We start from the raw sequence: 22,366 nt of genomic DNA, 5'->3' as shown, positions 1-22,366 counted from the left end.
AGCTACAACTGGAAGGCGTCCAGAGCAGTAAGGGAAAATTTAAGAGCTACATAGTGTTTATCCGGATGTTCGGGATTTTCTTTCACTAACTTTTCTAACACTGATGCTAGTGACCAATGAAGCAGAATGAAAGAGTCCTGCAACTTCAAGTCAGGAAAAAAAATCCCCAAAAGACACATAATGGCTTATGAATTTGGGCAGATCTGATATGCAAGTCAGATCGTAATTAAAAAGCCACTTTTCTGACAAAGTACTCATAGGGTACATCTTTATTTTTGGTTTTAAAAGCAATTCAGGGTGCAATTTGACAGATTTTTAGGTTAATACACTGTGGACAATTTTCACCTTTGGGGTGTTTTAGCTTTTATTTTTATAATTTGCTTACAATACCTTCAACGTAATGGAGTCTTGGGCAATTTTCCTCCATTCTAGAACTGGCAAGCTATATAAATGCCTAAATGAACCTCAGCATCAATTCCTTTTCAGCATTGGCTAATTTAGGATTTAATTCAGCATCATTCATGAGAAACAATGTGCACATTTTGATTTAAGGAGGGGATAGACTGCATTCTGGAGTAAGAAGAATGCCACTAAGAGAAGCAGCGTGGCTTAGTGGAAAGAGCATGGGCTTGGGAGTCTGATGTCGTAGGTTCTAATCCCAGATCCGCCACTTGTCAGCTGTGTAACTTTGGGCAAGTCACTTAACTTCTCTGTGCCTCATTTACCTCATCTATAAAATGGGAATTAAGACTGTGAGCCCCACTTGGGACGACATGATTAACTTGTATCTACCCCAGGGCTTAGAACAGTGCTTGGCACATACTAAGCGCTTAACAAATACCATCATTACAGGCTCTGCCACTTGTCAGCTATGTGACCTTGGGCAAGTCACTTCACTTCTCTGTGCCTCAGTTCCCTCATCTGTAAAATGGGGATGAAGACTGTGAGCCCTACATGGGACAACCTGATGACCCTGTATCTCCCCAGTGCTTAGAACAGTGCTCTGCACGTAGTAAGCGCTTAACAAATACCAACATTATTATTAGTATTACTAACACATGAACTAAGCTAAAAATTACCCCAGGTATCAGTTACTAAGAAGGTTTGGGATTATTTTCTGAGTAGACAGGATGGAAATCTACTATGGGGAAAACGTGGGTTTTGGTTTTTTTTATAATATTGTTAAGTGCTTACTATGTGCTAGACGCTCTATTAAACGCTGGGGTGGAGACAGTCTCTGACCCACATAGAGCTCACGGTCTTAATCCCCATTTTACAGATGAGGTAATGGAGGCACAGAGAAGTGAAGGGACTTGCCCAAGATCACCCAGCAGGCAAGTGGAGGAGCCAGGATTAGAACCTTGGTCCTTCTGATTCCCAGCCCTGTGCTCTTTCCACTTGGCCACACAGCTTCTACACTCTGTATGCTCCTTTGGGGCAGGGATCAGATCCACCAACTCTGCTGTGTTGTTTTCCAAACACTTACTACTGTGTTGGGCACACAGTAAATGCTCAATAAATTCTACTGGTGGAGATATAAACACATACTCTAAGTTCCTTAAGGGCAGAGATAATTTCTACTAACTCCAGTTGCACTCTCCGAAGTGTTTAGTAAGGTGCTCTAATCAGACTAAGCACTCAATAAAAGACTGGATTGACTGAACCATCCCACTGCTCAGGTAACGACTTCACAGAACCACACCTCAAATCCCTGGTGGTCCCATAAATCACTCATATTCACTGAGTGTTTCCTTTGTGCAGAGCACTGTACTAAGCACTTGGGAGGGTACAAGAAAACAGAGTTGATGTGAAGGTCAGTAGTCAGTAGTCACCAAGGCACAGTCAAGAAATGATGCTCCGAGCTTGGACTTTGGGAGAACTTAAATGAGATTTCAGTATGGATCAGACTAGTGGATCATTCAGCCCAATCAACAGTATTTTTTGAGTGCTTACTACGTGTACAGCACTGTACGAACTGCTTGGGAGGGTACAATATAGGAGAATTTGCAGACATGTTCCCTGCCCTTAATGAGCTTGCCCTCTTCAATACTAGCACCTGCTCTACTTAGGTCTTTTGGATGTTGCAGTTATACCACCCCTGATCTCCTCCAAAAGGTCCTCCAGCCTAGATCCTCATTTCCTCTTCTCCCAATCCCTTCTAAATCACCCTAGAACTTGGATTTGCAGTCTTTATTCACCCCAACCTCAGCCCCACAGCATTTACATCAAGATCCATAATTTACTGATTTGTATTAATGTCTGTCTTGCCCTCTAAGCTCCTTGTGAGCATGGAATGTACCTGCCAATGCCGTTCTATTGGACTCTCCCAAGCGCTCAGTACAGAGCTCTGTGCTCAATAAATACTATTGATTCTAGTGTCCTGCAAAATGAGTCACCTATCAACATCTCCTCCATCTCTGCCTGACACTACTGACCTAAGGGACCTGGGACAATGGGAGTGATCAGAGAGAAGACAAAAAGCAAATAATGGAAGTGTTCAGAGGAGCAGTGAGAAAGTGTTGACTAAAGCTGCACATTAATTAAAGGCCCATGAAAATTCTATGCAAATACTTGCATAGCCCTCAACAGGCTGAGAGACCCTTGGGAAAATCCTAGTGGAGACTTAGTGGAGACCTCTGTTTTATGTGCTGTTCCTAGTGGACTCTGGTCCAATTGAGATGGAGGGGAGGGTGAGGAGGGGCAGAAAAATTTTGCATTAAATAGTAGTTGTTCCCTGGAGAGGATGGGAAAACAAAGGCAGGGCTCATTTTAAGAGGAATTCAGAGAATTATCTCACAGATCCCTGTTCTATTTTGGGAGAACAACCCCGATTTCACCTCCCGGTCCTGACCTCCCCACTCCAACCCTGGTTTGAAATAGAATTCCCTCTAATGGCAACCTTCTCACTGTTGTGCTGTCTTGGAGGTTGCCTCTTGGGGGTAAACATGCTTGATACAGGAAACCCAGTAGAATCCATGTGGTTTGGCATACCTATCTGCTCTGACCCTATAGTATCCAGCCTCAAGAAAAAACACAAACACTTCGACTCCTTTGCCAAGGAGAGCTTACCTTTTCCCCTTTAACTCCACTGCAGTCACATTTAGAGCCCGAAGAACAGCCATGGCAAGCCTGTGAGAGGGGAAGAGAAAGGAAAATTAATCTGGGCTCTGAACTCCATCTCTGTGGTTGTATTCTTCAACAGGAACTTATACCGGAAGAAATGATACACACAGTTACAGTTGGCATCTCCACAAAATATGACAATACAAGCAGCGTGGCCTATTGATAATGATGATGATAATAATTATAATAAGAAATAATAATTGTAATGGTATTTGTTAAGCGCTTACTATGTGCCAAACAGTCTAACTAAATGCTGGGGTGGATACAAGTAAATCAGGGTGGAAACGATCCCTGTCTCAATCCCATTTTACAGACAAGGTAACTGAGGCACAGAGAGGTGAAGTGACTTGCCCAAAGTCACATAGCAGACAAATGATGAAGACAGGATTAGAACCCATGACCTCACTCTCGGGTCCATACTCTTTCTCCCTCCTCCCTCCCCTCCTTCACCTCCCCTCAGCTAAGCCCCCTTTCCCTCTGCTCCTCCCCCTCTCCCTTCCCCTCCCCTCAGCACTGTGCTCATTTGCATATATTTTTATTACCCTATTTATTTTGTTAATGAGGTGTACATCCCCTTGATTCTATTTATCATGATTATGTTGTTTTGTTTTGTCCGTCTGTCTCCTGCAATTAGACTGTGAGCCCGTCACTGGGCAGGGATTGTCTCTATCGGTTGCTGAATTGTACATTCCAAGCGCTTAGTACAGTGTTCTGCACATAGTAAGCGCTCAATAAACACAACTGAATGAATGAATATCTACTATGCCATGCTTCTTCTAAAAGGAGTACGGCCTGGAAGCCAGAGGACTTGGCTTCTAATCCCAATCACTTGACTGCTGGGTGACCATGGGCAAATTACTTGACTTCTCTATGGCACAGTTTCCTCATCTGCAAAATGGTGATTCAATTCCTGCTCCCCTTTCTATTTAGACTGTGAGCCCCATGTGGGACCTGATCTTGTATCTATCCCAGAGCTTACTGCAGTCCTTGACACATAATAAGGATTTAACAAATACTGCAATTATTTATCATTATTATTATTATTATGACAAAGAAAAGTTCGAGGCCATAAGAAGGCAGCTCTCTGCCACTTGGCGAACACAAATAATTAACTTCTCAGTGCTTGTGGTCAAAGAAGCACTCCATATTTCCAGGCCACATGCTAAACCTAACCGTGACAGAATGAGAAGTAATCAATGTTTTTTTGCTTTTTGAAACAGGACTTTCTGTATGTACAGCACTGTTCAAATCACCCTGGCTAATGGATAAAGCATGGGCCTGGGAGTGAGAAGGACCTGGGTTCTAATCTCCACTTTTCCATTTGTCTGTGGACCTTGGGCAAGTCACTTCACTTCTCTGTGCCTCAGTTACCCCATCCGTAAAATGGGGATTATGACTTTGAGCCCATGTGGGACAAGGACTGTATCCAACCTGATCAGCTTGTATCTAGCCCAGTACTTAGTACAGTGACTGGAACATAGTAAGCACTTAAATACCATTTTTTAAAAAAAGTGGTAAAACATTCCAGCCACTAGATGCCACCTTCCATTCAATATTGCCTAAAACGCTGAGCTTAAGAGAGCCTTTATTTAACTACTTGTTACTGGAAAGGTATTCACCATGGAGAGAAAGAAGACTCCCTCTGCTCACCTGTCTATCCTGCCCTTTTCCACAACTTCAGTGGCCCAGGAAGCAGAAGGCTCAGAACTCCATTTATTTTCGTCAAGAACAGCATTCAGTGATAAGCAGCACGGCCTAGTGGAAAGCGCTTAATACAGTTCTCTGCACACAGTACTCAAATACTACTGATGAAAGACCACCAGCCTACAAGTCAAGGGACCTGAGTTCTAATTCTGACTCCGCCACTTGTCTGCAAGTCACTTCACTTCTCCATGCCTCAGGCAACTCATCTGCAAAATGGGGATTTAGAGTGGGAGACCGATGTTAGGCAGGGACTTTGTCCACTCTGATTAGCTTGTATCCACCCCTGCCCTCAGCACAGTGCCCGGAACATAGTGTTTAACAAATACCATTTTTAAAAAAGCAGGGGGGCTGGGGGCGGGTAGGGGGGAGGGCACTTTGGGCAAATTATCAGGGAACACTGTCTTAAAATATCTTACAGGTTGAATGGCCAAACAGAACCTCCAAGGTGCCCAGCGAGGTTGTTGGCTCACACTTATCAAGGCAGGGGCCGTAAATATGACCCATAACCCATTTGGCATAGAAAGCCCCTTGGCACCTAGCCTGAACAATTACAGTGAAGTAACCTTACAGTGAAGTAACCTTCGTCGCCCAAAGGCTGGTTATATAAACCTGGAGAGGTGATGGTGGTTTTGTGGGGAAGACCAAATGTACCAGTGATTTAACAGTAAGCCATCATGATGTTCCAGAGGTTGGCCATCCACCTCCACATCAAACAAAAAACTCCTCATCATCACCGTGTCATCTCCTACCTCAACTCACTATTCACCTACTACAGTTCAGCCCGCACACTTTGCTCCTCTAATGCTAACCTCACTGTGCCTCCAATTCACCCATCTTGCCGCCAAAGCCCAAGTCCTGCCTCTGGCCTGGAACGCCCTCCCTTCTCAAATCTGACAATTACTCTCCCCTGCTTCAAGGCTTTATTGAAAGCACGTCTCCCTAAGCCCCACCTTTCCTCTTTTCCCACTCCCTTCGGCATGGCCCTGACTTGCTCCCTTTGTTCTTCCCCGATCCCAGCCCCACAACACTTATGTAAACATCAGGAATTTATTTTAATGTCTGTCTCCCCCCATCTAGACTGTAAGCCTGTGGTGGGCAAGGAGTGTGTTTGTTTACTCTCGTACTGTATTCCCCCAAGCACTTAGTACAGTGCTTTGCACATAGTAAGGCGCTCAGTAAAGGACTAACAGCTGGACTTCACTTCTCTGTGCCTCACTTCCCTCATCTGCAAAATGGGGATTCAAACCCTGTTCTCTCTACTACTTAGGCTGTGAGCCCCAAGTGGGGTACCCCAGAGCTTAGTACAGTGCTTGGCAAATAAAAAGGACTTAAATACTTCAATTATTATTATTATCATCAGGTAATCCATTTCCCTTCATGAGAGCTGACTCATAATCTGGCAAATGTCAGGATTTGTGTGGTAATTCCACAATCCATCACGGAAAGGTTACAATGCATGAAATCAAGGGCATGTAGATGGAGTATTTTTCCCCCCTTGAATATAGGTTGGAGTACATGCTTCCTGATTGGTCAAGGATTCTGCTTGACCTTTAGCTGTTATGAAGGACAGCTCTACCCTACTCTCCTTGCCAATCAATCAGTGTCATTTTCCGAGTGCAGGGAACTGTAAGCACCACTTGGGAGAGTCCGACACAATTAGGAGACATGATTCCTGTCCTTAGGAATCTTACACTTTAGCAGGGGAGACACAGATTGTATCCAACCAGATTATCTTCTAGCTGCCCTAATGCTTACTTCAGTGTTTGGCATATAGCAAGCGCTTCACAAATACCATAAAGAAGAAGGGAAAAGAAGAAACCACCTGAGACTTTGGAGGAGTGGGGAGATATGCACAGGATGATGGAAAGTCATCTGACCACAAAGCAACGCAAAACAAAGCAAAGTAGAGGCTGGAGATGGGAGAGACCCGAGGTAGGGAAGTCTTCAAGGTGGCTGCAGTGAGCTGAGATATGACAAGTATTATAATAATAATAATAATAATAATGGCATTTGTTAGACACTATAATAATAATGTTGGTATTTTGTGCCAAGCAAGCTTGTTGTGGACAGGGAATGTGCTTACCAACTGTTTCACTGTGCTCTTCTTCCAAACCTTCACCAACTTGGTCCAGGCACTTCTAATAAATGGTATTTATTGAGCGCTTACTGTGTGCAGAGCACTATACTAAGTGCCTGGGAAAGTACAATATAACAGATACATTCCCTGCCCACAACAAGCTTACAGTCTAAAGATCTGATGATGCCTGCATCTACACTGGCAGGTGGAGGAAATGACTCAGATAATTCAGGGAAAACAGGCAGGAGCAGAAGGAGAATCATGAGCCTAACGGGAGGACTCCATCTTGGCCCTCTTCCTTGCCTGCATGGAAGTCTGGGGATCACAGAAAAGTGGTTCTTTGAGGTGAAGAGCAACGTCGAACTTTCCCTTACATACTTACTCGGCCTGGCCTTGAAACAGTTCTGCTATCGCAAATTAAACACAAATGCATTACAACGGCATGATAAGAGGACAAATATGCCCAGAATTTCTTCTACGTAGCACTCAGAAATGGATTAAGGGCATAGCGTTCGATGGCTAACTCGGTAAGGTTAGACATACTAGGGTTCTAACGCTGGCTCCGCCACTAGCCTGCTGCGTGAACTTGGACAAGTCGCTTAACTTCTCTGGGGTTCAGTTTCCTCACCCTAGACTCAAACTCGTCCCCTACACTGTAGGCTCACAGTGGGCAGGGAATGTGTGAGGTATATTATACTCTCCCAAGCGTTTTGTACAGTGCTCTGCACAAAAGTGCTTAATAGATAAGATTAAATGTAATATAAGGATTTAATACATGCTCTTCCCTTCCCTTAGACTGTCAACTTCATGTGGGACAGGGACTGTGTCTTGTGTCCACCCCAGTGCTTAGTATGGTGCTTGGAATATAGTAAGCATTAACCACACAATAATTATTATTAATAATGACCACAACTATCATTATTAAGGTCCCCTATCCTAATCCAGGAGGGCCAGGGCCCTTGGGTGACCTTGACATGTCTATCACAAGCACCTGTGACATCTTCAAGAGGTCATGGCTCCAGGATGGAGTGAAGAGCCAGCAGCCATTTACAGACCAGAGACCGACCACCAATCAGTATTTCCCGAGGTCAAAGTCACTTAACTTCTCTGTGACTCAATTACCTCCTCTATAAAATGGGAGCCTGACCACAAGTATGCTGCATGACCTTGGCTAAGTCACTTCTCTGTGGCTCAGCTACCGCATCTGTAAAATGGGGATTGTCCTTGAGGCCCAGGTGGGATTATCTTGTATCTTCCCCAATCTACTCCAGCACTTAATACTGTGCCTGGCAAATGATAAGCACTTAGCAAATACCATTAAAAAAAAAATTCACACAACTAACCCTAGTACACTTCAAAATGTTCCTGGCACGTGTTACATTCAGCTCAAAGACATTTAATCAGCCATCATCCTCCTACTCACCCACAATCTTCTACACTGGTATTTGTTAAACGCTCACTATGTGCCGAGCACTGTTCTAAGCGCTGGGGTAGACACAGGGGGATCAGGTTGTCCCACGGGGGGTTCACAGTCTTCATCCCCATTTTACAGATGAGGTAACTGAGGCACCGAGAAGTTAAGTGACTTGCCCAAAGTCACACAGCTGACAAGTGGCCGATCCGGGATTCAAACCCATGACCTCTGACTCCAAAGCCTGTGCTCTTTCCACTTAGCCACACTGAGGGCCCAATTTGTAATCTTTATTCCTCAAGCTTACTCACTGTGCTTCCTACTGCTTGCTTACATCCTTTATCCTGTCTGTCTAGCCACCCCGCCACAAAAAACCCTGATCTAGACTGTGAGCTCGTTGTGGGCAGGGAATTGTGTCTGTTAGTTGTCTCAAGCTCTCAGTACAGTGCTTTGAACACAGTAAGCAATCAGTACGATTGAATGAATTCAAATCCACCTACCTTGCTCTCTTCCTCTTCAAAGCCCTTTTGAAATTACACTTCCTGCCCTTCTAGACTGTAAGATCCTAGTGGGCAGGGATCCTGTCTACCAACTTTATTATACTGTCAGTCAATCGAATTTACTGAGCGCTTACTCTATGCAAAACACTGTACTAAGTGACTGGGAGAGCACAATACAAAAATAAACATATTTACCCACAGTGAGTTTGTCTAGAAAGGATTGTGTAGAGACTACAATATTGTCCTCCCCCAGTGACTAACCCAGTGCTCAGCACATAATAAGTATTCAGTAAATAACATCGACAGATTGAGGCCTTCCCTGATCAATTTCTCCCCTTCTCTGGTCACATCTACCCCACCTACCACTTCAGTATTCTGAATCAACTATACATTTGTGTAGTTATAACTGCCAACTGGACTTTTTTACATGTAGACTTATATACCTCATTATTTAAGCACTGATATATGTGTATGTGTATATCTATATCTATATGTATATACACACATCATTTCATTACCCTATTTATTTTGTTAATGAAATGTACATCACCTTGATTCTATTTAATTGCCATTGTTTTTACGAGATGTTCTTCCCCTCGACTCTATTTATTGCCATCGTTCTTGTCTGTCCGTCTCCCCCGATTAGACCGTAAGCCCGTCAAACGGCAGGGACTGTTTCTATCTGTTGCCGACTTGTTCATTCCAAGTGCTTAGTACAGTGCTCTGCACATAGTAAGCGCTCAATAAATACTATTGAATGAATTTCTGATATAAATTAAGAATCAATTACAACATCATTTGAAGGCATTATAGGAGTTTTAATAGCCAGATACCTCCCTCAGAGGAATGAAGCGGGAATGTTTGAAAGGTGAAGTCATTGCTTTCAACCCCTTTAAGGTAAAGGTATCCTAAGGGGAGACATGCTGAGGTAAATTCTCAAGGGCTGGACTGAAATTTCCCCTTCAGAGCTGTATAGTTCTATGTGGATGGCAGGAAAAAAACGTGTAAAAATAAATCAAGATGCACCAGGCAACGGGTTGCAACCTTACTTTCTGAAAACTAGTTCAACGGGAGGTGGCTTGAATCGCCTTGAAAGTTTATTCACTCATTAATTCAATCATATTTATTGAGCACTTACTGTGTGCAGAGCACTGTACTAAGCACTTGAAAAGTACAATACAACAATAAACAGTGGCATTCTCTGTCCACAAGCTCAGTCTAGAGTTGGGGAGACAGACATCAACACAAATAAAATTACAGATCTGTACATAAGTGCTTTGGGAATGGGAGTGGGGAAGAGCAAAGGGATGAATAAAATTACAGATACTGCCATAAGTGCTTTGGGGTTGGGAATAGAGAAGAGCAAAGGGATAAATAAAATTACAGAAATGACCATAAGTGCTGTGGGGCTGGAGGAGGGAAGAGCAAAGAGAGCAAGTCAGGGCAAGGCAATGCAGATCGGAGTGGGAGAAGAGGAAAAGTGGGGCTTAATCTAGGAAGACCCCTTGGAGGAGACACGCCTTCAGTAAGGCTTTGAAGAGTGGGAGAGTGGTTATGTGTGGGATTAGAGGAGGGAGGGGGGTCCGGACCAGAGACAGGACTTGGGCTAGGGGTGGGTGTGGAGGAGTTTTGATACCTGTTGAATAATCAGGTAAAATTTTTACACCCAGAAACTAAAGGGAACAAAACAAAGCTTAAAACAATTCCTTCCACACACACCTTTCCTCCACTTCAGCAGCTTCTGCCTGCAGGGCACCTAAATAGCCCCCCACCTGCCTTCAACTGAAATCTCAACCAAATATCCCAGAGGGGGCAGAAGTTCTGCTACAAGCTGCACTGGCACTTTCTTTAATACCTTTGAGGGTACACAATGGGATGTCTGTGCATTCTTTCCAATATTTGTCAAGGCCTCTGGACCTGTGCTTCTCTCCAACTGCCTAACTTTCTGACATCAATCACACATGATTAGGTTTTCCAATCTCCTTGCCTTTCTTCCCCTCAATTCAATGGGTAAACTGGTTCTGCCACAGAGTTCAAAGTGATTTTTTTCAGCCCCTCCTCCCCAATGCCCCTAACAGGCTCTCAGAGCTTTTTCAAGGGAATACATTCATCTCTTTCCTCTCAACTGACACGGGGAAGTCACCTACACTCTGACAAACAGGAAATCAAAACAGAAAGGCAGGCTGCGGGGGAGTCACCTACACTCTGACAAACAGGAAATCAAAACAGAAAAGCAGGCTGCCGTCTGGTGTGAAGGAGATTTTCATCTCCCTCCAAATGGGAAGCTAGCCCCCATTCAATGGTATTTATTGAGAGCTTACTGTGTGCAGAACACTGGACGAACCGCTTGGGAGAGTATGATACAATGGAGTTGGTAGACAGCTTCCCTGCCTACAACCTTAGATGGGGAGACAGACATTAATGAGAGGAAATAAATTAGGGATACGTACCTAAATGCCATGGGGCTGAGGGTAATTGTAATATTATTCATTCATTCATTCAACAGTATTTATTGAGTGCTTACTATGTGCATAGCACTGTACTAAGCGCTTGGAATGAACAAGTCGGCAACAGATAGAGACAGTCCCTGCCATTTGACGGGCTTACAGTCTAATCGGGGGAGACATACAGACGAGAACAATGGCAATAAATAGAGTCAAGGGGAAGAGCATCTCATAAAAACAATGGCAACTAAATAGAATCAAGGCGATGTACATTTCATTAACAAAATAAATAGGGTAATGAAAATATATACAGTTGAGCAGACGAGTACAGTGCTGAGGGGATGGGAAGGGAGAGGGGGAGGAGCAGAGGGAGATGGAGGGAAAAGAGGGTTAAGCTGCAGAGAGGTGAAAGGGGGGCAGTAGAGGGAGTAATAATGTTGGTATTTGTTAAGCGCTTACTATGTGCCGAGCACTGTTCTAAGCGCTGGGGTAGACATAGGGGAATCAGGTTGTCCCACGTGGGGCTCACAGTCTTAATCCCCATTTTACAGATGAGGGAACTGAGGCACAGAGAAGTTAAGTGACTTGCCCACAGTCACACAGCCGACAAGTGGCAGAGCTGGGATTCGAACTCATGAGCCCTGACTCCAAAGCCCATGCTCTTTCCACTGAGCCAGCTCAGTCTGGGAAGGCCTCTTGGAGGAGGTGAGTTTTAAGTAGGGTTTTGAAGAGGGGAAGAGAATTAGCCTGGCGGAGGTGAGGAGGGAGGGCATTCCAGGACCGCAGGAGGATGTGGCCCAGAGGTCGACGGCGGGATAGGCGAGACCGAGGGACGGCGAGGAGGTGGGCGGCGGAGGAGCGGAGCGTGCGGGGTGGGCGGTAGAAAGAGAGAAGGGAGGAGAGGTAGGAAGGGGCAAGGTGATGTAGAGCCTTGAAGCCTAGAGTGAGGAGTTTGTTTGGAGCGGAGGTTGATAGGTAACCACTGGAGGTGTTTAAGAAGGGGAGTGACATATCCAGAGCGTTTCTGCAGGAAGATGAGCCGGGCAGCGGAGTGAAGAATAGACCGGCGGAGTGAAGAATAGACCGGAGTGGGGCGAGAGAGGAGGAAGGGAGATCAGAGAGAAGGCTGACACAGTAGTCTAGCCGGGATATAACAAGTGCCCATAGCACTAAGGTAGCCGCTTGGGTGGAGAGGAAAGGGCGGATCTTGGCGATATTGTAAAGGTGAAACCGGCAGGTCTTGGTAACGAATAGAATGTGTGGGGTGAACGAGAGAGACGAGTCAAAGATGACACTGAGATTGTGGGCCCGAGAGATGGGAAGGATGGTCATGCTATCCACAGTGATAGGGAAGTCTGGGAGAGGACCGGGCTTGGGAGGGAAGAATGAGGAGCTCAGTCTTGCTCATGTTGAGTTTTAGGTGGTGGGCCGACATCCAGGTGGAGACATCCTGGAGGCAGGAGGAGATGCGAGCCTGAAGGGAGGGGGAGAGGACAGGGGCAGATATGTGCCAGGCACTGTACTAAGTTCTGGGGGAGATAAAAGATAACCGAGTTGGATACAGTCCATCTCCAACCTAGGGCTCCCAGTCTTAATCCCCACTTTTATAGATGACGCCACTGAGGCACAGAGAAGTTAAGTGCTCAAGGTCACACAACAAAGGGGGATTGGGGAGATACAAGCTAATGAGTACCACATGGGTCTCACAGTCCTAATCTGTGCACAGAACACCGTACTAAAAGCTTAAGAGAGGACAATACCACAGAGTAGGCAGACATGTTCCATAATGATAATAATTACTATAATAATGAAAATAATAATTGTAGCAAATACCACAATTATTATGATGTGCCAGGCACGAAGTGCTGGAGTGTATACAAGCAAACTGGATTGGACACAGTCCCTCTCCCATTTGGGGCTCAGTCTCAATCCCCATTTATAGATGAGGTCACTGAGGCACAGAGAAGTGAAGTGACTTGCCCAAGGTCACATGGCAGCCCACAAGAAATTTACAGACCTCCTACACCCCTGAGGTAGATGTGAGCATTATAATACCAGGTCCTGCCAGCATCTCTAGAGAGAAATCTGTCATCTGCTGTAGTTTATAGGTACTTGTTAACACAATAAAGAACTTTCAGCAGGGTTACAAGAGACCAGTATACTGAAAAAGCACACTCCCTAGAAGAAAGCAGCACTACATTTTCCATGTTACAAAATGAGGAAATGTCAAGTCTTTCCTGACACTTCCCTCCTCTCCCAAGTACCAAAGCTTCCAACCAAACCCTCTCATCCTCCTGGGTTTATGGAGATTGATGCCCTCAATCCCCCAAGACTTGGGAAGATTAAATTCACCTATTCTGCACTATAATCCAACTCCTGCTGAGTTGTTGGGGTGAGGATTCCTTCCAGCCTCACTATTTATCCTCAGGCTCAACTGTCCCTCCTATTTGGGCAAGAATTCCCAGGATCTGACACATTGAGGGGTTGGGAGGAGGGTCAGAGGGCCTGAGGAGAACAGAGAAAGGAATGGAGAAGACAAACTGGTATTGACCAGTTTGTTCTTGGAGAAGGAAGTACTTCACCCAAGGCTGGAAAAGGTGTAGTTTGGTCTTGGGAAACTCTAATGGTATTCAATCTGGTCAAAAGATTATCCAGGGGAAAACAAAATAAATATTTACTACTCTCATAGCACGAAAACTTTTTTTAATGGTATCTGTTAAACACTTAGTACTTGCTAGGCACTGAACTAAGCACTGGGGATAGATATAAAACAATCAGATTGCCCCTTGTGGGGCTCAGATTTAATTCCTATTTTACAGGTAAGGTGACTGAGGCACAGAAGTAAAGTGACTTGCCCAAGGTCACACAGCAGACAAGTGACAGAACTGGGATTAGAAACAGGTCCTCTGACTCCCAGGTCTATGTTCCTTCCACTAGATCATGCTGCTTCTCTGTGTCTGACAAGATTATCTGGTATCTACCCCAGTGCTCAGTACAGTGCCTGGCACACAGTAAAGGACTTTTTAATAAAAATACTATTCTTTAAGTGCTTATTGAGGGGCAGAAAGGTTAAAGAACTTGCCCAAGGTCCCACAGCAGACAAATGGGGAAGCCGGGATTAGAACCCAGGTCCTTTTGACTCCCAAGTCCAGGCTCTAGCCACCAGGCCATGCTGCTTCTCTCTCTCTCTCTCTCTCTAACATAGTGAGGCTGAGTATGATAGGAAAGGAACTCTGGTTTTAATTCAGGCTCAATTAAACTTTATCAAACTGGTACTACAAGTATTTGGAAATGTAAATTGTTGATGGATCCAGTTGGATAGAAGAGGGGAGCATGGCTTAAAAATCAATGGTTTGGTTTCTTGAACCAACTAAATGAGATACAAAACTTGAAGAAATACAAAAAAGCCCACATATATTTATATGAAAGGGAGATCTTTCATTTGATATAAATATATATATATATATAAATTTTTTTTTCAAGTTTATCTTCTAGGCACATATGGGCACTTTCATATCTTGTGAATTCACTAGTGGTTGGCATGGTACCAAGGTTCATTGAAAACTGTTCTGCTTGTGGAGAATGGACTAACCAGCTCCAGCTCCAACCAGCTCCCTATGAGTTACTTAAATTCACAATATATCGAAGCTCGTTATGGACAGGGAATGTCTGCCAAACCTGTTGCACGTCTCGCAATGTTCTGTGCATTGTGAACACTCACTAAATACCATTCCATTGATTGAGCAAGCGAAAGTCCACCCCTTCTGTGTTCAATTTATAAGACGACTGAGATAGGGTGAGAGACAATTAATGAGTTGCCAAAAGCTTGCAGAAGGTTGATGGAAGGGAATGCTACTCTTTCACACGAAATACATCAAAGTCGGGGAGAAGATAAAACATCAAAGAAACAGATGTCTTCCTCCCCTCTCTGCCCACCTCCCCCCCAACCCCACACTCTTAACTGAGTTGATTCTTCCCAGAATTTTTTTAAGAAACTAACTAGGCACCCAGATCAGAGGGACATTTCCGATCCTTCGCACCCAATGCTGCACCCTCTTAAAAGGAACCCCTTGCCCTCATGAGTCTTCCCCCTAGAAATTATTTTAAGGGGTTCGATTATGTAGCAGTGGTCCTGTTACACTTTGAAGCATTATCTCTCTCTAAAGTCTTCACAGTGCAAGTTCCGTTTGGACTTGCAAAGGAAGTCTTTGCAATATTGCCACTGTTCTGGGAACAGGAGAAGTAGAGTGGCCTGGCCTGGGAGTCAGAAGGACCTGGGTTAACAATAATAATAATAATGATGTTGTCATTTGTTAAGCGCTTACTATGTACCGAACACTGTTCTAAGCACTGGGATAGATACAGGGTAATCAGGTTGTCCCACGTGAGGCTCACAGTTAATCCCCATTTTACAGATGAGGTAATGAGGCATAGAGAAGTAACTTGCCCACAGTCACACAGCTGACAAGTGGCAGAGCCGGGATTCAAACTCATGACCTCTGACTCCCAAGCCCTTGCTCCTTCCACTGAGCCACGCTGCTTCTAATTCTGGTCCGCCATTTGTCTATGTGACCCTGGGCAAGTCACTTCTCTGTGTCTCAGTAACCTCTTCTGTAAAGTGGGGAATAAGACTGTCAGCCCCATGCGGAACAGGGACTCTGTCCCATTTGATTAGCTTGTATCTACCCCAGCGCTTACTACAGTGCCTGGAACACAGTAAGCGCTGAACAAATACCATCAAAAAAGATGTGCAATAGGATGGTGTTGCTGATATTCTTGTGGCTTTTGGGTTATCAAACATCAAGTAAAGCCACAAAAGAATAACCAGACCATCAAATCACAATCATGAACCAACCACAATGCTACAATTCATTTCCTGATGGGTTGCTAGTTACGAAGCTCAGTTCCAAAATGAAATAACTATCAGTATGGCCGCAGTTTGGGAACAGACTATACCAGCAGCCAAAATTACAAAAACCTCACTGGCATCAAACTGCTGCAAGAAAACTTTACGAAGCACTTGAGAGAGTACAATGCAACAGAGTTGGTAGACATGTTTCCTACCCACAAGGAGCTTATAGTCTAGTAATTTTGATTGCAGGTGCTTTTGCTCCTGCTCCTGGGTGACTTGAAAGAACTTCTTCCCATCTTCAAAATATCCCTGGGGAGATGGGTGAGAAATCATTCCTTGAACAGAAGTGTGGCCTAGTGGACAGAGTACAGGCCTGAAAGTGAGAAGGATCTGGGTTCTAATCCTGGCTCCCTCACTTGACTGCTGTGTGACCTTGGCAAGTCACTTCACTCTTCTGTGCCTCACCTGTAAAATTGGGATTGTGACTGCGAGCCACATGAGGGTCACAGACTGTGTCCACCTATCTTCTCTCTACCCCAGTACTTAGTACAGTGCCTTGCACATACTAAGTGCTTAAATACCATTTTTTAAAAAAAGTCCCAGTAATATTTCACAGTGAAATGCCAATCTAACTACAGATTGCCAGTATTAATTTAATTAGAAAGTTTGCAGGGGCTACTGACTCTAATCACTTAGGATAGATGGGCAGTATCCATTGAATTAGAGTTCTGATTAAGATGAATGGAATTTAGCAATTTGGCCCACAGGAACCAGGATCAGATGTGATTTATTGTGAGCTTGACTCTTGAATTATGGGCTTAATAGAAGGAAAATTCCCACTGGAGAGGCTCACACTCCCCCAGCAATCCAGAATGGAAGTTAATAACAATATTTATTACATGCTTACTGTGTGTCAAACTCTGTACTAGGCACTGGGGCAGATACAAAATCAATCAACTTTAATTTATGGAGTGCTGTGTGCAGAGCATTCTATTAAGTGCTTGGGAGAGTCCAATAAAACAGAGGTGGAAGATGCTTTCCCTGCCCACAACCTGCTTACAGTCTTGAGGGGGAAACAGACAATCAGAATTGATAATAATAATAATAATAATAATAATAATAATGTTGGTATTTGTTAAGCACTTACTATGTGCAGAGCACTGTTCTAAGCGCTGGGGTAGACACAGGGGAATCAGGTTGTCCCACGTGGGGCTCACAGTCTTAATCCCCATTTTACAGATGAGGTAACTGAGGCACAGAGAAGTTAAGTGACTTGCCCACAGTCACACAGCTGACAAGTGGCAGAGCTGGGATTCGAACTCATGACCTCTGACTCCAAAGCCCGTGCTCTTTCCACTGAGCCATATGTGTGTAAGTGTTGTAGGGTTTGGGGTGGGGGGCGGAGGGGTGAATAAAGGTTGCAAATCTAAGTCCAAGGGCAATGCAAAAGGGAGCAGGAGAAGAAGAAATGAGGGTCTAGTCAGGGAAGATGTCTTAAGGAAGATGCGTCTTCATTAAGGTTTCGAAGGTGGGGAGAGTGATCACCTGTTGGATATGAACAGAGAGGTCATTCCAGGCCAGAGGCAGGACGTGGGTGGGAGGTCGGCAGAGAGACAGATGAAACTGAGGTACAGTGAGTGGGTTAGCACTAAAGGAGCAAAGTGTGTGAGATAAGTTGTAGTAAGAGAGCAGCGAGATAAGGTAAAAGGTGGCAAGGTGATTGAGTGTCTTAAAGCCAATGGTAAGGAGCTTCTGCTTGATGTGGAAGGGCAGCAACATTGGAGGTTCTTGAGGAATGGGGAAATGAGGACTGAGCGTTTTTGAAGAAAAAAATGATCTGGGCAGCAGAGTGAAGTATGGACCAGAGTGGGGAGAAACAGGAGGCAGGGAGGTCAGCAAGGAGGCTGATAAAGTAATCAAGATAGGATAGGCTATATGCTTGGATTTGTATACAAGTGCTGAAGAAATGAAGGTAGGGTGACCATCAAGTGCTTAAAATCAATTAAGTTCAATTTCATCATTTGCAAAATGGGGATATAATACTTGCTCTTAGACACAGGCCTATCCATCCAGGACAAAGTGTCTAATAAGGAGGGTGAACAGCTATGATCCCCTCCATTTTACAAGTGAAGAAGCAGAGAGGTTGAGTCACACAGCAAGCAAGTGGCGAGGCAAGACAAGAATGTGAATTTCCTGATTCCCCATTCCATCCTATTCCCACCTCCCAAGTTCAGCCAGTTTTCCTATAATACATGTTTTCACTCCTTGTTAAAGATAAAATGACTGCTGTGGTATAAGCTCATTATGGGCAGGGAACATGTCTATCAACTATTAGACCGTACTCTTCCAAGCACTTAGTACAGTGCTCTGCACACAGCAAGCACTCAAATTCCACTGATTGACTGAGTCAGGGAATGCTCTCCAAAAAGCCATGGGTAGCTGGGAAAAGTGTGATTTGTCATCAGAGAGAAATTTTACACGTTTGCAGCTTTTGGTCTTGGGAGTCAATATCTGAACGTAAGATTTCTTCACCGCAGGTACATAGTGACTCCTGGGTCATCTGAGAACCAGCTGTGTTGCCCTCTCTCAAAGAACATGCATCTTGGCACTTCTATTTGACACTCATCTCGTCTGTTAGCAATGGAAAAAGGTCGTCATATTACACGGTTGATTTCTTTTTTAAAGAGAGCCATAAATGGTGTTGCAAAAGGGGAGCACTATAAACAAGACCTGTACAGATTGCTTCCTCTTCTCTAAACAAATTAACTTTGGTCCAACAGGCTTTGGAAGACAGAGAATTTTTTCCCTGAATCATAAGAACTCTTTGAAACAGTGAGTTGGGTTTTGGTGATGTTTCAGTTCCCAGATAAAAACCTCCGGCTTGATCCAAATGAGGCAATTTGTAAAAAGAAGTGTCAGTTTCTCAACCACAACTCGCTCCAATATCCCCTTAAGTATAAATCATACAAATGGTTTTCAACTATAGGAAGGCAACAGGTACAGTGCTGCTGCTTTACTATTGTGCTGCTGCTTTTCTATTCAGGAAATCCCAATTGTATTTTCACTTTACACAACAGGCTTCCCTAATCACCAGCCTCTAGGGACCATTTGATTTCTTCCAGATGCAAGAAAAACACACACACACACACACGGTAGTCATTATAGGTTTAAAATTTACTACCTTTTATGAGATTTCCTAAAAACAGGTGTTGGATGTTTCCACTTTGGGTCCCACAGCTTGCAGTGTCGCCAAATCTTCAACCTATCAACTAGGTGACTGAGTTACTAATTAATGTTGCCAAATGCTTCAGAGACAGAAGCACTGGTAAATTGCCCATGACTAGGGATTTGAAATTCTACCTCAATTACAAGTCTGTAATCACTTGATTAAATGTGAAGTCATGGCCAAGTCACTTTTCCTTTCTGCGCTTCGGTTTTCTTATCTGAAAAATGAGGCAAAAACCTGGTCATTACCTCATGGGTAAATGGAAAGGACAAATGAGATAAATGAGTTTTGGGGGTTTTTATGGTACTTGTTAAGTGCTTATGATGTGTCAGGAACCACACTAAGCGTTGGGGTAGATACAAGATCATAGAGGTGGACATAGTCTTTGTCCCACATAGGGCTTGCAGTCTTAATCCTTGGATGAGGAAACTGAGGCACAGAGAAGTGTTCAAGGTCACACAGCAGATAAGTGGTGGAGGCGGGATTAGACCCAGGTCCTCCTGACTCCTAGGCCCTTGCTCTATCCAACAGGCCATGCTGCTTCGCAATGCCACTGACTTGATTGATTGGCTGACTGGAGGATGTTGTACATGGCTAATGGCCAACAAGAGCCTATCCGGCTTGGAAAAAAAAAAAAGAGAGAGCAATCTGGGATGACTCCAGTTATCTAAAGATTTAGTTATTTTGTACTGTCACTGAGCACAACATCCATATCGATCATTTCATGCTTTTACCACTTAATCATAACCGTTATATTTGTTAAGCTTTTGTTGTGTGCCAAGCAGTGGATTAAGTGCTAGGGTAGACAGAAGATCATCAGTTCCCACATGGGGCTCGCAGTCTAAGTAGGAGGGAGAACAAGTACTGAATCCCCATTTCGCAGATCAGGTAACTGAGGCACAGAAGAGGAAAAGACTTGCCCAAGGTCAAGCAACAGGCAAATGGAGGAGCCGGATTTAGAACCCACGTCCTCTAACTCCCAGGCCTGTATCCTTACCACTAGGACATGCTGCTTCTCAATCCGTGTTCTTCTTCCAGCTCCCAATTTAAATTCGACTGGCTTTTCCAGGGGGTTGGACATTGCCGGGAACCTTGTCTTAATCACTGAAAGCCCCCCCATGGGCTTAGTACAATATCCACAGTAGGCATAGAAGCAGGAATGCACAGTAAAAGCAAGATCGAGCATTGGCCTGGGAGTCAGAAGGACCTGGGTTCATTCATTCATTTAATTGTATTTAGTAAGCACTTACTGTATGCAGAGCACTGTACTAAATGCTTGGGAAAGTACCACACAACAAAAAACAGTGACATTTCTAGCCCCACAACAAGCTTACAGTCTAGAGGTAGGGAGACAGACACCGATACAAATAAATAAAATGACAGATATGTACATAAGTGCTGTGGGAGGGGGGAAAAGAGCCAAGGGAGCAAGTCAGGGTGATGCAGAGGTAGTGGGAGATGGCGGAAAGTGGGGCTTAGTCTGGGAAGGCCTCTTGGAGGAGATGTGCCTTCACTAACGCTTTGAAGGGGAGGAGAGTAATTGTATGGCGGATTTGAGGAGGGAGGATGGATTTGAGGAGGGAGGACGTCCCAGACCAGAGGCAGGACGTGGGCCAGGGGTCGGCGGAGACAGCAGAGACTGAGGCACAGTGAGAAGGTAAGCACTAGAGGAGCGAAGTGCGCAGGCTGGGTTGTAGAAGAGAGAAGCGAGATGAGGTAGGAGGGGGCAAGATGATAGATTGCTTTAAAGCCAATGGTGAGGAGTTTTTGTTTGATATAGATGAGCAACCACTAGAGTTCTCTGAGGAGGGGGGTGACATTTCCTGAACATTTTTGCAGAAAAGGCATCTGGGCAACAGAGTGAAGTGGACTGGAGTGGGGAGAGACAGGAGGCTTGGGAGGTCAGCAAGGAGGCCAATGCAGTAATCTAGGTGGGATAGGATGAGTGACTGTATTAACGGGGCAGCAGTTAGGATGGAGAAGAAAGGGCAGGTTCGGCAGGTTCTAATCCCGGCTCTGCTGCTTATCTGCTGTGCCTCATCTGTGAAATGGGGATTTTACAGACAAGTCCCCTGTGGGATAGGGACTGTATCCAACCTGATTATCTACCCCAGCCCTTAGAACAGTGCTTGACACATAGTAAACACATAACAAATTTCACCATCATTATCACTCAAAAAATATTACCGACTGAACAGACCACAAAGGGGCACTTGGATGAAGTAAAACTAGGAAGGGTTGAAGGAACACTCCAGAATTAGTGATCTGGGACTCAGGGCTTCCCTGTTTAGTAAGGCACCAAACCCAGAGGCAGCAAAGTAAAGGACTGGTGATTCCAAGAAGTCTGTGCATTTCAAAGCCAATGCTTAGACCAAAGCTATTCCCCTCCAGCTAGGTTTTGACCCAAATTTGTGATTCAATGAGGCCTCCCACTTTAGGTCAAACCCATCAAGATAGAAATCTGCTAAGGCAATCCCTTCTTCTGGAAAAATTTCTCTATGAAAGCAAGAGGAAGCAACCTTTAGCTATTACAGGGAGACCCCCAGGCTATGCATCAGGCAGGCCTCAGAGAGCAGACTGATCTCCAAGAGTGGCCCAATACCTCAGTTTCCTCCCCTGTAAAATGGGGAGAAGAATTACTACGGAGTTATTGAGGGCAACGGCTCTTCTATATTCAAACGTATTTTTTGAGCACTTATTGTTGCATAGTGGATAGAGCGCGTGTCTGGGAGTTGGTAAGACCTGAGCTCTAATCCAGGCTCTGCCTCTTGTCTGCTGTGGGACCTTGGGTAAGTCACTTCACTGTGCCTCAGTTACCTCTGTAAAATAGGGATGATGACTGTGTGCTTCAGGTGAGATGTGGACTGGTGAAACCCAGCACTTGGTGGTGCAGTGCCTGCAGTGCCTGATGTGTCGTCTGCGTCGTCAGAATTCAATAAATATAAAAAAAACCACTCGACTCCTCTCTCTCTTCCAACACCAGTGTTCACTTTGACAATAGAACCTGCCTTCTTCCTCTACAGTATGAT

At 44.6% G+C, this 22,366-nt stretch overlaps 1 protein-coding gene across 4 annotated transcripts in view; it reads right to left on the bottom strand.

Annotated features, from left to right (window-relative positions):
- Positions 1-22,366, bottom strand: part of COL4A5 (collagen type IV alpha 5 chain) — a 117,119-nt gene that overhangs the window by 67,675 nt on the left and 27,078 nt on the right. For all 4 annotated transcript variants that reach the window (XM_029067405.2, XM_029067407.2, XM_029067406.2 and 1 more), the window contains exon 2: positions 3,070-3,129. In XM_029067405.2, coding sequence (XP_028923238.1) covers positions 3,070-3,129 — 60 coding nt within the window. The remainder of the gene's footprint in view (positions 1-3,069; positions 3,130-22,366) is intronic.

Source organism: Ornithorhynchus anatinus, chromosome 6 (genome assembly GCF_004115215.2).
Source record: "Ornithorhynchus anatinus isolate Pmale09 chromosome 6, mOrnAna1.pri.v4, whole genome shotgun sequence".
Classification (NCBI taxonomy): Eukaryota; Metazoa; Chordata; class Mammalia; order Monotremata; family Ornithorhynchidae; genus Ornithorhynchus; species Ornithorhynchus anatinus.
The sequence above is the reverse complement of the archived record's forward strand: the minus strand, read 5'-3'. Positions and strand labels throughout refer to the sequence as shown.